Source organism: Leptodactylus fuscus, chromosome 11 (genome assembly GCF_031893055.1).
Source record: "Leptodactylus fuscus isolate aLepFus1 chromosome 11, aLepFus1.hap2, whole genome shotgun sequence".
NCBI classification, from domain to species: domain Eukaryota; kingdom Metazoa; phylum Chordata; class Amphibia; order Anura; family Leptodactylidae; genus Leptodactylus; species Leptodactylus fuscus.
In genome coordinates, this window is record NC_134275.1 from 32,922,894 (window position 1) to 32,937,630 (window position 14,737).

Here is a 14,737-nt window from a genome sequence, read left to right on the forward strand (position 1 = left end):
TGCTGTGTTCATGAATCCTGACTTCAGCAATAGAAATATCCTGCCAAACTGAATTCCAGTATCCATAGAGGCATGTCAGCAGATGACAGTGCTGAGACTAACCACAGACGTATAGAGGTTCTCCAAATTGCCATAACAGTGATCTATGAGCTATGAAACCTATTACAATTTCCATTGTTAAGTGTTCTCGTCACATCAAGCTCATGGCTTTACACATGTCTATGTGATCTTGATTGGATCTCTTATTAAATTGCTTCCATATACTTGCCAATCATCACAAGAAATGCTGTTGTCTCTACCATATCCAGTTCACTGCGAGCCACACACGTATATGTCCCCTGGTCATTTTCTTCTACATCGGCTATACTCAGAGAGTTTTCCTCAATGAAGTACCTGTGACGATAAAATACATTTCATTAGAGGTATAGTAAGCAGGAATCACCCAGAGACCCTTGATTTCTAAAGGCCATTCTGGTTTTATACTCAAGACATTAGAGTAAACCATATCCATTATCACTCTGTATATATGAGCCAACATGGTGGTCATTGTGCGAGATGTTCCCTCAAAGTCAATCATACTTGTCACTATCATCTTCTTCTCTAATCTCCGCGCCATCCTTCTTCCATTCCAATGTTTTTTTCTCCATTCTGGGGTCAAATTGAGCTACACACTCAAAAGTTGCTTTTCCACCTTTTCTAACTCTCTGGTTCTCTGGAGGAGATGTTATCTGAGTAGCATCTGTGAAAAGAGACAATATATAATAAGATGGTCAAACATGAGTTATTGATGCTCTAGAACTCTTACTTTATTGTTATTTGGGAAGTTGGGCGGAGTCTCAAAAACTTTTGGTGAAGTGACTCTATCATATATTTTATGGCTTATCTTGGGGCCAATACGTAAAACAAAACACCTTCTGATATACAGTACTTACCTGGCCAATAACTATCAGTCCCCTTATGTCAGTGTCCTATGCTAAAACTTCTATATCACTAGGGGTACACCGAAAAACCTTTCAGAGAATGTAAAGACTGTAGGATGTAATGGCTCCTGGGGAATCACCTCTTTTGCTTTCCTTGTAATTCATCCCGACTAGTTGTTGCAACTACCTGTACTTGATATCATTTACTCTATGTGTCCAGGGTAGGACCACCAGGAGACAAGCAAGGTGCCCAAGTCCAAGTTTTGCTATAAGGAATAGAGATGAGCGAGTAGTATTCGATCGAGTAGGTATTCGATCGAATATTACGGTATTCAAAATATTCATACTCGATCGAATGCCACTCGGTATTCGAATGGAAAAGTTCGATGCAGAACCAGCATTGATTGGCCGAATGCTATACAGTCGGCCAATCAACGCTTGTTCTTCTCCTACCTTTAGAAGTCTTCTCCGTGCAGCTTCCCCGCGGCGTCTTCTGGCTCTGAATTCACTCTACCAGGCATCGGGCCTGGGCAGAGCCGACTGCGCATGCCCGCACTACATTTTCTTGTAGTGCGGGCATGTGCAGTCGGCTCTGCCCAGGCCCGATGCCTGGCAGAGTGAATTCAGAGCCGGAAAATGCCGCGGGGACGCTGCACGGAGAAGACTTCTCGGAGGATCCAGCCCGACCCTCACTTGTGGACTTGGTAAGTGTAATTTGATCGAATGTTGCCTTCCCCTGAAACGAGCATTTTCCCCCCATAGACTATAATAGGATTCGATATTCGATTCGAGTAGTCGAATATTGAGTGGCTACTCGAAACGAATATCGAATATCGAATATTTTACTGTTCGCTCATCTCTAATAAGGAACCATGGTTACGTGGAAGCCCCAGGAAAACTGACATACTATAAGCTAAAGAATTATTTGTATCCCCATGACACTTGGATGATCCAGTCCTGGCCCAAAGAAAATCTTGATCTACTCTTCTAGACTAACATCATATCATGAGCTTGTCAACCCTACACCTACGAGCCATGAGACTACATAAGTGGCAAGGCAAACACACAAACTAATATCCACAATATTCACAAACACGGATTCCATTTCGGACTTACTTCGGACATCTAAATATGCAGAGATGGTCATGTTGCCCTGGTTGTTTGAGGCTATGCAGTAGTAAATTCCTTCATCATCACTTGTCACTTTTGAGATCTCCATGGTGCCATTAGTGAGGATGTTAATGTTATTCTTCGTTACAACTGAGGTCATATCCTTGTCATACCTGCAAATGTTAGGTTATTGATAAGTGATCCAGAAAATACCAGTCCATATAAACTATAGTCTGACTGCATATAAACCTATTAATATTATAAATGTGGAAGTTTGGATGTTTTTGTGTTATCCGAATGGATTTGGATGAAATTTGGCACATAGATAGTTTGTAACCTGTATAAACACATAGGCTACTTGTTATCCCGCTAAATGACATGGCTTCACAACTGTTATGAATTTATTTTCATATACAGTACTATATGAAACTGCTCTTGCTACTCGGACTATCAGCTAATTGCACTTTGCTGATAAAGCCTGGTCTGTTATTTCCCTATGTTAAACACACACATAACGCTTGTGTAAAAGCATCTGCATATTATCTCATCTGCTCCAGTGCTGAGACACTGACATGAGAAAACCCCTTTAATCCAAATTGTCAGTTTGAAAATTTTAAAAATGCAGGGAAAAATAAAATCTGATTTGTCGCAAAATTCTCAAAACACGAGAGCTATGAAGGTAGCCAGAAGTCCACAGAGTTCTCCTCAAGTGGAGCTGACGGGGATCATCCACGCCAACAACACTGTCATTATATGGCGTCTCAGCGAGGCAGAGGCTGGTGTCAAATTAAAAAAAAATCCTACTATTTTGCCCTCACAACTTTTCTAGAGATCTTTGTGTCTCCATAGTTACAGACTACAAATAAGAGCTTTGTAGTCTGATCCTGTAGATATACTTCCTTCCACTTCTTGCCTACTTCTTGCTATCTAGCAAGGCTACATCTTTCAGGAACTATAGACATGAAGCAGTAAGACTTTGCAAACTTTCTTAATTTTGACTCACTTCGTGGATAATGTATGGCTGAAGGTTGGTGGCTAGTAGCTACAGTCCTATGAAAAAGTTTGGGCACCCCTATTAATCTTAATCATTTTTAGTTCTAAATATTTTGGTATTTGCAACAGCCATTTCAGTTTGATATATCTAATAACTGATGGACACAGTAATATTTCAGGATTGAAATGAGGTTTATTGTACTAACAGAAAATGCGCAATATGCATTAAACCAAAATTTGACCAGTGCAAAAGTATGGGCACCTCAACAGAAAAGTGACATTAATATTTAGTAGATCCTCCTTTTGCAAAGATAACAGCCTCTAGTCGCTTCCTGTAGCTTTTAATCAGTTCCTGGATCCTGGATAAAGGTATTTTGGACAAACAATTCAAGTTCAGTTAAGTTTGATGGTCGCCGAGCATGGACAGCCCGCTTCAAATCATCCCACAGATGTTCAATGATATTCAGGTCTGGGGACTGCGATGGCCATTCCAGAACATTGTAATTGTTCCTCTGCATGAATGCCTGAGGATTTGGAGCGGTGTTTTGGATCATTGTCTTGCTGAAATATCCATCCCCGGCGTAACTTCAACTTCGTCACTGATTCTTGAATATTATTCTCAAGAATCTGCTGATACTGAGTGGAATCCATGCGACTCTCAACTTTAACAAGATTCCCGATGCCGGCATTGGCCACACAGCCCCAAAGCATGATGGAACCTCCACCAAATTTTACAGTGGGTAGCATGTGTTTTTCTTGGAATGCTGTTTCTTTTTGGACGCCATGCATAACGCCTTTTTTTTATAACCAAACAACTCAATCTTTGTTTCCAAAATGAAGCTGCCTTGTCCAAATGTGCTTTTTCATACCTCAGGCAACTCTATTTGTGGCGTACGTGCAGAAACGGCTTCTTTCTCATCACTCTCCCATACAGCTTCTATTTGTGCAAAGTGCGCTGTATAGTTGACCGATGCACAGTGACACCATCTGCAGCAAGATGATGCTGCAGCTCTTTGGAGGTGGTCTGTGGATTGTCCTTGACTGTTCTCACCATTCTTCTTCTCTGCCTTTCTGATATTTTTCTTGGCCTGCCACTTCTGGGCTTAACAAGAACTGTCCCTGTGGTCTTCCATTTCCTTACTATGTTCCTCACAGTGGAAACTGACAGGTTAAATCTCTGAGACAACATTTTGTATCCTTCCCCTGAACAACTATGTTGAACAATCTTTGTTTTCAGATCATTTGAGAGCGGGCTGTCCATGCTCGGCGACCATCAAACTTAACTGAACTTGAATTGTTTTGTAGAAAGAAATGGTCCAAAATACCTTCATCCAGGATCCAGGAACTGATTAAAAGCTACAGGAAGCGACTAGAGGCTGTTATCTTTGCAAAAGGAGGATGTACTAAATATTAATGTCACTTTTCTGTTGAGGTGCCCATATTTTTGCACCGGTCAAATTTTGGTTTAATGCATATTGCGCATTTTCTGTTAGTACAATAAACCTCATTTCAATCCTGAAATATTACTGTGTCCATCAGTTATTAGATATATCAAACTGAAATGGCTGTTGCAAACACCAAAATATTTAGAACTAAAAATGATTAAGATTAATAGGGGTGCCCAAACTTTTTCATAGGACTGTAGCTAAAAACTCAGTACATACCAGTAAATATCTGGAGTTGGAGACCCGAAAAATTTGCAATGCAAGGAAACATTAGTTTTCTCTACGGCAGAATAGTTCGATTTATCCGGAGTCAGAATTTCTGGGGCCAGTTCTATAGTAAGAAAAACATTAGTATTAGTAATAACACATTATTTGACTATTAAATGGTTAATTATTTGCCTTAAAGAGGGTCAAAAAGCTTAGGTCGCATATTTTATATGGTGGTGCTTGTGTGTGGAGTGTTTTTATCTTGAGAAATTGTGTGACTTAAAGAGGTTTTCCAAGCTAAAATATCAGATCAGTGGAGTCCCACACCTGTCACCCCCAAAAATCAGTTGATGGTACCCCGAAAATTGAGTAGGAAGAAGACAGCTCTGTTCTCTGTAAAGCGGCTGAACTGAGTTATTGCAGCCTGGCTCCCATTGAAGTGAATGGACTCTGATCTGCAGTAACCTGGTCTGGCCACTACCTAGAGAACGGAGCTGTCTGCTTCCTGCTCCATTGGTGGAGATACCAGAATCTGACCCCACCGATCTGATATTGACGACTCATCTTTAGTGTGGGTCTTATTCTTGTATATAAACTGGAAAAAGATAACTCCCAACGTGCTTAATAGCCTGCAACTGCCAGGGAATTCTGGGAGTTGTACTTGTAGGTGCTGTATACTGTAATTCTTACCAACAACGTAGATATAAGCATTTTCTAGTATGTGTCCATGTTTATTTCTTGCTTCGCACTGAACCACAGCGGTGTCACTGGTCTTCAGGTCATACATAATTAAACTTCTGCCTTCGATTTTGAGGTTAGGACTGGCTGTAAAATGGAGAGATTTTCAATGACTATAATGAAACAAACAATCCCATTCTATAACATAAGAGGTGTTCCCCTGCTGCTTTATGTGGCTCTGTATACCTCAATGTAAGAAAGCTGAAATGTTTTTTTTTTAACTATTGCTTTTTGTATTAGGTCAGTAGCCAAGTAGATGGTTATCACACCTACCCAGACCAAACTATACACCTTGTAAACATGCAAGATATACAAGTCTTGTGGATAAAAGACATTTTGATATACTTATCTTTTCAGAATAAGATGTCAAGTCCAAGAGGACTACTATTATATGACTTCTGTAGGCTCTATCTGTAGTATTATATGACTTCTGTAGGCTCTATCTGTAGTATTATATGACTTCTGTAGGCTCTATCTGTAGTATTATATGACTTCTGTAGGCTCTATCTGTAGTATTATATGACTTCTGTAGGCTCTATCTGTACTATTATATGACTTCTGTAGGCGCTATCTGTAGTATTATATGACTTCTGTAGGCTCTATCTGTAGTATTATATGACGTCTGTAGGCTCTATCTGTAGTATTATATGACGTCTGTAGGCTCTATCTGTAGTATTATATGACGTCTGTAGGCTCTATCTGTAGTATTATATGACTTCTGTAGGCTCTATCTGTAGTATTATATGACTTCTGTAGGCGCTATCTGTAGTATTATATGACTTCTGTAGGCTCTATCTGTAGTATTATATGACTTCTGTAGGCTCTATCTGTAGTATTATATGACTTCTGTAGGCTCTATCTGTAGTATTATATGACTTCTGTAGGCTCTATCTGTAGTATTATATGACTTCTGTAGGCTCTATCTGTAGTATTATATGACTTCTGTAGGCTCTATCTGTACTATTATATGACTTCTGTAGGCGCTATCTGTAGTATTATATGACTTCTGTAGGCTCTATCTGTAGTATTATATGACGTCTGTAGGCTCTATCTGTGGTATTATATGACGTCTGTAGGCTCTATCTGTAGTATTATATGACATCTGTAGGCTCTATCTGTAGTATTATATGACTTCTGTAGGCTCTATCTGTAGTATTATATTACGTCTGTAGGCCCTATCTGTAGTATTATATGACGTCTGTAGGCTCTATCTGTAGTATTATATGACTTCTGTAGGCTCTATCTGTAGTATTATATGACTTCTGTAGGCTCTATCTGTAGTATTATATGACTTCTGTAGGCCCTATCTGTAGTATTATATGACTTCTGTAGGCTCTATCTGTAGTATTATATGACTTCTGTAGGCTCTATCTGTAGTATTATATGACTTCTGTAGGCCCTATCTGTAGTATTATATGACTTCTGTAGGCTCTATCTGTAGTATTATATGACTTCTGTAGGCTCTATCTGTAGTATTATATGACGTCTGTAGGCCCTATCTGTAGTATTATATGACGTCTGTAGGCCCTATCTGTAGTATTATATGACTTCTGTAGGCTCTATCTGTAGTATTATATGACTTCTGTAGGCTCTATCTGTAGTATTATATGACTTCTGTAGGCTCTATCTGTAGTATTATATGACTTCTGTAGGCTCTATCTGTACTATTATATGACTTCTGTAGGCGCTATCTGTAGTATTATATGACTTCTGTAGGCTCTATCTGTACTATTATATGACTTCTGTAGGCTCTATCTGTAGTTTGCAGTTCTCACTGAGCTGGGGGAGGGACAAGTAGTTATACATTACACCAGCATACAGTTAGTAGAGGAAAATCTGTTCCCTAGGTTCCACTCCTTTAAACAGAAATAGATCCAGAATCATGCAGAACATGTAAGGAGAAGTATACACATGTACAGATGTGAATAAAGTACTTGGGCTGTTATAGGAAATTCTTATTTAACTGGTTATCAGACTGCTCCCCTCCCTCTGCTAAACTGAATTATACTCTGAAAATTCTGCTGTGTCAATCTCAAGATGAAATGAAGGTCATGTAACTCAGAAGACACGTTTATAGGATTCTCTGGAGAGGAAAGGGGGCGGTATGAGCAGAAGGGAAGAGGAGGATTGAGATAGCAGCAGATACACTGTGGTGTTGTAATTACAGCCAAAGTACTTTCTTCATATGAGTACAGTACAGTGCTACTCTATGTATATCTTGTATGGTCCAGAGACTGGAGTGAGAGAGAATGATAAAGTAGGTTTACCTCTACTATGAACAGTACATGGAGGACATCATAGTATATAGTCTATACCCGCCAGCTCAGGGAGAACTGCAAACTAGAGAGAATCACTGCTAAGGGAAAACTGCAACAGAATATACGTTATATAGTGGCCTATGCACATAGACTGTACTATTCATTTATTAAGGTCGGGGCACAGCAATGTGCGGGCATCAACCCCTTGCAGAAAAAAATCGGAAAAGCTGGGTTTTCAAAAATCTAAGATAGTGGAGTATGTACTACCACCTGTTTGGTTAAGAAAGTTAACTTTAGCTTTCTCCATACCAGTTACAGCTTCTCCATTGATCTTCCAGCTGATCTTGGGGTTGGGTTTCCCTTCAACCTCACAAGCAAATTTAACATCCTCTCCCGGACTTCGGATTTCATCTTTCGGCCTGTTAATCCAGAAAGGAGCAGCTAAAGAAAAACAAGTGTATGGTCATTAATATTTAGGGTATACATAGATCATTGCCAGCTAGTAAACCCACCAACGATAAAAGAAATGTCAATTGTTACAAAAAAAATCAAAACTCAAAAATTTAGCTACAGCACCCTTATATGACTTCATGTGGTCTTCTGTTTGCCCTGAATAGCCCATCACATCACAAAGTATCTGAAGGTATTTGAGAACCATCAAAGGTTAAACATACTAAAATATCATGATACATGGTACAAATTGTTGTGGTTGTCTAGCTTAGAGAACTTTTCATGCCCTACTACAACATTCTCAAATAATATTTGTGGTCGCAAGTTCAAGACAATCTGCTATTAGTGAGAAGAGAGCGGCTACAAGATGTATCTCATGTTCTGGAGGATCCTTCATGTCCAGGTAGAACATAGACAGCCATTTATTTCAATGTCTCCAAGCGCCGACCCTTTCCAGGTCCCCACTGGTCTGTATGTTCGTGTCCTATATTGATATACAGGTAATGCCCACACAACCAATCATCGATGAGTCCACACTACTGGCAGGGATTGGTTGGGTTGTCATTTCCTGTATGTTGGAAGGGGACCAGGAAGTAGATACCAACTTGGGACCGGGGCAGATTTGGATGGGCAGTGGGTGCTTTACTGCGTCTTTTATGTTTTTAACCCAATCTGAGCCTGACTATATTATAACTACATGAAGGACAATAGTAATACGCACACTCCACTTTGACATTGTATCTATGTCTCACTTCGCCTTCACTGTTTTCCGCTATACATTCATATTCTCCATCATCTTCTTCTTGGACATTTTCAATACGAAGAGTCTTCTTAAATTCATCGAAATGAAAACGGTTTGGGTCCATAGGTCCATTATTAGCCATCCACTTATTGCTCGGGGTAGGGCTGTTCAAGGGAAACAATAACTAGATGAAACAATACAGAAGACGATGGAATTCCTGACGGAAGGATACGGGCCTAACCCATACGTTCACATCTACATTGGATACATCCATTGCAATATCTATTAAAAATTGTGGCCAAAATATTCCTACATGCAAAATGGCGGTATCCCAATGGTAACCCAATGGCAACTGATTATGGACTGTAGGATCTTTGGGACTCTGGGAGTGTCCCTCATATTAGACAACTGATACTTCATTTGCTCCTAAAATGGAACCGAACAACGGAAGACAATTCAGAGCTGAACATAGGCTAATATTTACTTGATATTTTAGGTTTTCCCCTCCCAGTACCTGCCCACACTCTCCTAACCTGCCCACACTCTCCTAAACTGGCAGGGAGGGGGCAGGTAGCAGCGTGGAGCGTGGAGTGGCAGCGAAGCAAAGAAGAAGGAAGGCACCAGACCAGCCATCTCTGGAGGTAAGTGGACACCAGGGGGGACTAAGTAGCCAGAGGATTAAAAAAAAATCCTCTGGCTACTTTAATGATTCACTACACAGCGTGGATTCTAACAATTGTTAGATTCCATGCTGTATAGTGAATAGGATTGCTTTTAAAATCCGATCTCCAATTAGTTAAAAAATCCCATTGACTTGCATTGGGATTGGAATTGGGATCGAGATCGGGTTCGAATGAAAAATGATCAGAAATCGGATTTGAAAATCGATCCTGAAAAGTCAAGATCGGCTCAACCCTAGTTACCAGGATGGCATGGTGACTCGGACCACCCAAAGGGGTCACTTTTTGATCTTGCTATGGAGTTCACTCTCCTTTACATTATATTTGTCCCTCACAGTGGGAAGGAGCTGGTGTGTCTCCATTGGAGTCCATATGAGTTTCCCTCCCATGGACATACAGTGACGCACAAGAAGACTTATACCTAGACTGGTAGTGGAGTACATAAGATCCCAACTTGTGTATACTAAGGACAGAGTAGACCCTTGTACTTACAGTCCTTCGGTGATGCACTCCAGTTGCAGAGAATTTCCTTTCAAGGCTAAGTAACTGCTTGTTTCACCTACTGGCATCATCATCTTGGGCTTACGATCCTTGAAGGAGTTAGCTGTCAGGAGAAAACATGAAATAGGTCTTATAACATAATAGTAACCAGTGTAAGTACTTACATAGGTGTAAATTTGGGGTTATGAACCCCTTAAACTCTCAGAAAACTCCTTTAATAAAAATAAAAAGTCAGATATAATTTCTGACTCTGATTGATCACTGTGGCTCCTTATTTCTTGATCCAATCTCAACATGCAAGAAATCCCTGAAAATACCCCTACCTACTCCCTGCATGTCAGGATAAGAGTTGGAAGTAGAGAGCAGTAAGGACCAAGCAGTGTTGGAAAAGCGGGGAATTGGTGGGTACATATTGCTTTTCCAAAAATGACCCCACTATCAAAGATCTGAGATGAAGCAGGTGTCCAAGATGAGATGATATAGGTCTCCAAGATGAGATGAGATAGTTCTACAAGATTAGATGAGATAGGTCTCCAAGATGAGATGAGACAGGTGTCCAAGATGAGATGAGATAGGTCTCCAAGATGAGATGAGATAGTTCTCCAAGATGAGATGAGATAGGTCTCCAAAATGAGATGAGATAGTTCTCCAAGATGAGATGAGATAGGTCTCCAAGATGAGATGAGATAGGTCTCCAAGATGAGATGAGATAGGTCTCCAAGATTCAACATTGTTTACAACAGTAAATGGCAAGACAATTCCTGTTTCCTACAGGATGTACTCCATAGCCAAGACTCTAGTAGGTCGGCCAACCATGGCATAACATCTATAATATATATTAATGTATATCATAACTTTATGATGAATTGAATGGGGGCAGCTGAAGATTCTCACACAATGCTTGGAAAGGATTTTCTCTATACATGTAGAACTTGGAATGGTAAGTAGTACTAAACCAACACCCATCCCCATAAGCCATCATTTACAAGATAGGAACACCCCTTTAAGATAGTCTTATACTTACATAGAGAGACTTTGAGTTCAATTGGCTCCTTCTGTACAATGGTTCGGGCTCCAACAAACTGGGCATGGCAAATGTAGTCAGGATGGTGATCTATCACCTTGACATTAGCGAAGTATAGCTTTCCATTCATTCCCATAGTGACCCGATTATCCTGGATTATGTGTGACAGAGCTAATATGAAGAGAAGGAGCACATGACAGAAACACATGACATATTAGGTGTTGTACAATATACAGTTTTATTATGAATGAGAATTCATTGAAAGGGATTGTATAGATGCCACCCTTAACTTAGCTGAAATAGGGAAGGACTCCAATTTTTGTGAAACCAATTCAATACAAAATGGCATTTGTAAAAATCTGCATTACACACCGCAACCACTAGGTGGCCATATATAGACACATATGATGTCATTTTATGTTACAATATCATTATACAATATTGTCTTGAAAAACTAACCATCTCATGACACACACATCTGGACATGTCCAGCCAAGATAACGGGGAAGGAAGAAACTCGAAAGAGGAGTGTTTAACAACTTTTGTGTTTTTACTCACTGCTGTTCATCCAGAAGATCCGTGGGGGAACGGCACTTTTTGGGGGGTTGCAAGGCAGCTCAACTGAGTCTCCCACTTCAGCTGTGACATGTCGTATGGTCTCTTTCTGCCATTTAGGCATAGCTAGAGAAAGATAGTATTGTATTATTATTTACTGTTGATGTATAATGATGAATTACCAAATTGAAGAGGTGGGTCTGGTTTAGAGAAACCATAGACATAAACCATATTAGGGAATAGCGATATAATATAAGGTAGAGGGTCCTCTGCCCAGGATTTTCATTTCTTGACCAGAGTGTCTCTTGCTGTGCACAAACAACCAGTTGATTTAAATAGACATTGTGTAATACTCAATTTCTCCAGTGGTGGTGCTGCAGGAAAACTAAACACTACCAGGTTTCTCCAAAGATAATAGCAGATCAACGGAACGGGGTCCCAACATGGAGATGTTTTATCTTACTGTAAAGGGACCATTCTAGTAAGTGCAGATTATTAAAAATATAAAATTTAAGTGTAAGCAAATTCAATACATCTATAAATGAGCAAAAATAGAAAGCAACACAAAGAGGAACCCTCACATTGGAGGACTCAACATTAGCTGATTTTGATGTACATTGTGTAATACCTTACTCTGCCTCTGGAGGTGCTGCAGGGAGATTGTAGAGTTGCCATAATGCTCCTCTGCAGATTACAATGGATTGCTGGATACCCCAGAACATATTTATGGGGAACTTTTCAAAGAAAAAGTTATTGTCCGAACTGGACAACCCATAGTGTATCCCATATCGGTATATGATATTTATATAGAATGCGGATTCAATAGAGTCAGTGTGATATATGTTCATATTACACTCGTAGCAGCGTCCGCCCCATGTTATTACTAGCTCTATTGTGTCTCCTGTATTTTTTGTTGTGTCTTCCTTTCCTATCGGTACCAGGTGATTTTACGATGACTCTGCACATGAGCTTTAGATAAGACTAGCATTACACGAGGAGGAGGCGAGGCGAGGACCCAGGGTGCGCACAATTTATATTCCCATTTTACATCATCTGCACCGTAGTTACTGAGGCAACCGTTTCCATGGTAACAGCGCACAGCCGGCGCAGGTAGAAGTAAAGGATGACTATGCTTTAGCTATCCGGTGAAGGTCATACATCACTCTTGTAAGGAGGCTTATTGCCGTCTTAATGCCGCATGGAGATCTTCATTAAGGTCTTAGGAGGAGAATACATTTTACGATTTACTAAAAATACAATTCCAGTTATATATTCATAGGGGAATTGAAAAACCTCCCCAGTGTATACAGCACATGTACTCTCAGCCACTACCAAACATAGTTCTCCAAAAGAACACGAAGGATGACTATGGCTGTAATTTCCTGTGAAGCGAGTGCAGCTCTGGAGCACAAACTGCAGCCCTAATGGGTAAAATACAGTGAACTTTCATATAATAATGTCAGACATACCTTCTGTGATAACACGGACCTCATTGGACATCGCTGTGCCAAGCTCATTGCTGGCAAAGCAGCGGTATGTGCCCTGGAAATCCCTCATGTTTCCATTGAAATTGGAAATAGTCAAAGTCCCCGAATTCTCTCTCCGAACTACTCTGGTGTCATTTGGCTCAAATGGCAGCCCATCCTTCTCCCACATATACCTGAAACAAACAGAAAATGTTGGGTACAGTCCATATATTAATATCCTGTCTCCAGCGTATACAAACGCCCTAGGCGCCACTGCTATGTCTCGTCATTGTGAAGGAAGTCCAAAAACTATATCAAGAAATGATATACTTGTGACTGTATTAAGCCTCCACTAGGGGGAGCTAACTGTATTAATATTTAGGCTGTGTTCACATCTGGGCTGTAGGCGGCGTGACATATTTCATCGTATTTACAGAAAAAATAACAGCATGCAGCACTATTGTTTTCAGGTAAAATAATGGACACTTGGGCAGAACTTTCCAGATCCTAATTAGGAAGCGTTAAAAGGCTAAAACTATTGATGACCTGGCCTATGGATAAGTTATCATTAACCAATTGGCCGGGGTCTGACACCTGTTCTCAGCAGTTAACATACAGAGAATGGAGCAGGAAACAGACAGCTTTATTTTTTGTGTAGTGGACAGATCAGGTACAGCAGACCAGCTCCTGTTCACTTAAATGAGAACCAAGCTGCTTAGACAAGGTTCAGCCACTACACAGAGAACGGAGCTATCTGCTTCCTGCTCCATTCTCTGTGCGTCATCTGCTGAGAACTGCTGAATACTGGGGTAGCCGGGTGTCAGACCTCTACCAATCTGATATTAGTAAACTATCCCTTAAGTCATAAACATCTTTAGCCTGGAAAACCCCCTTAATGGGATCTCATTGCTGCCTGGCATTTGAACCTATTTTTTCGGCGTATTATACACTTTATTCTGTGTCTTGTACTTACGAAGCCTTGGAGTTTTCTTTCGCTTCACATTTGAGTATGATATCATCATTGGGGTACACCACATACTTCTTTGGGGGCTGTACGGTAAAGGATGGAGGGAATAATTGTGCTAAAAGGAGAGAAACGTATATAAGTGAATATTTCAACTCAAGTCATGGACATGCAAAAATCAACTTTACCAATTGGTTATCTATAGTACTAATAGGGTACAGGCTATGGTTCTACAAGGAAGTAGGGGCATTGACGTCTGTAGGGATTTGCTGTTCTCAAATGATGTAACCAGGAGTGGTGGGCGAACATTTCACATAGGTCCCCCAACCCAGACCGACCCCCTCGAAGACCCTGACCGACCAAATCTGTCTCTATTTCTGTTACTTCATACACGGAAGTCTATGGAAGGATTAGGGGATGGCTAGGTATAGGGGTTTTCCCATGATCATAACCATATTTAGATCTGTAGAGAATTAAATATTAAACATTTTTGCAAATAAAAATAATTGAAAAGATAAAGATTTTCTAATCGTCTTAGTGGTGACAATGTTTTTTCTTCATCAGTTCCAAATGGATATGATGACCATGAATGCAGGAACTTTCTATGGTCTGGCCAAACATGATGTCCTTATTGTGTCCGGGTTATCTTCTCATACATGTAGTGTCCTCCTGATAACCAGCCAT

The 14,737-nt window shown here is 40.3% G+C and overlaps 1 protein-coding gene across 2 annotated transcripts in view; it reads right to left on the reverse strand.

Moving 5' to 3' along the window:
- Nucleotides 1-14,737, reverse strand: part of L1CAM (L1 cell adhesion molecule) — a 143,417-nt gene that overhangs the window by 23,418 nt on the left and 105,262 nt on the right. For both annotated transcript variants that reach the window (XM_075260170.1, XM_075260169.1), the window contains 12 exons: nt 14,063-14,171; nt 13,093-13,283; nt 11,627-11,749; nt 11,069-11,239; nt 10,036-10,147; nt 8,843-9,027; nt 7,981-8,112; nt 5,366-5,500; nt 4,688-4,799; nt 2,037-2,203; nt 580-739; nt 269-393 (listed from right to left, as the gene is read on the reverse strand). In XM_075260170.1, coding sequence (XP_075116271.1) covers nt 269-393; nt 580-739; nt 2,037-2,203; nt 4,688-4,799; nt 5,366-5,500; nt 7,981-8,112; nt 8,843-9,027; nt 10,036-10,147; nt 11,069-11,239; nt 11,627-11,749; nt 13,093-13,283; nt 14,063-14,171 — 1,722 coding nt within the window. The remainder of the gene's footprint in view (nt 1-268; nt 394-579; nt 740-2,036; nt 2,204-4,687; nt 4,800-5,365; nt 5,501-7,980; nt 8,113-8,842; nt 9,028-10,035; nt 10,148-11,068; nt 11,240-11,626; nt 11,750-13,092; nt 13,284-14,062; nt 14,172-14,737) is intronic.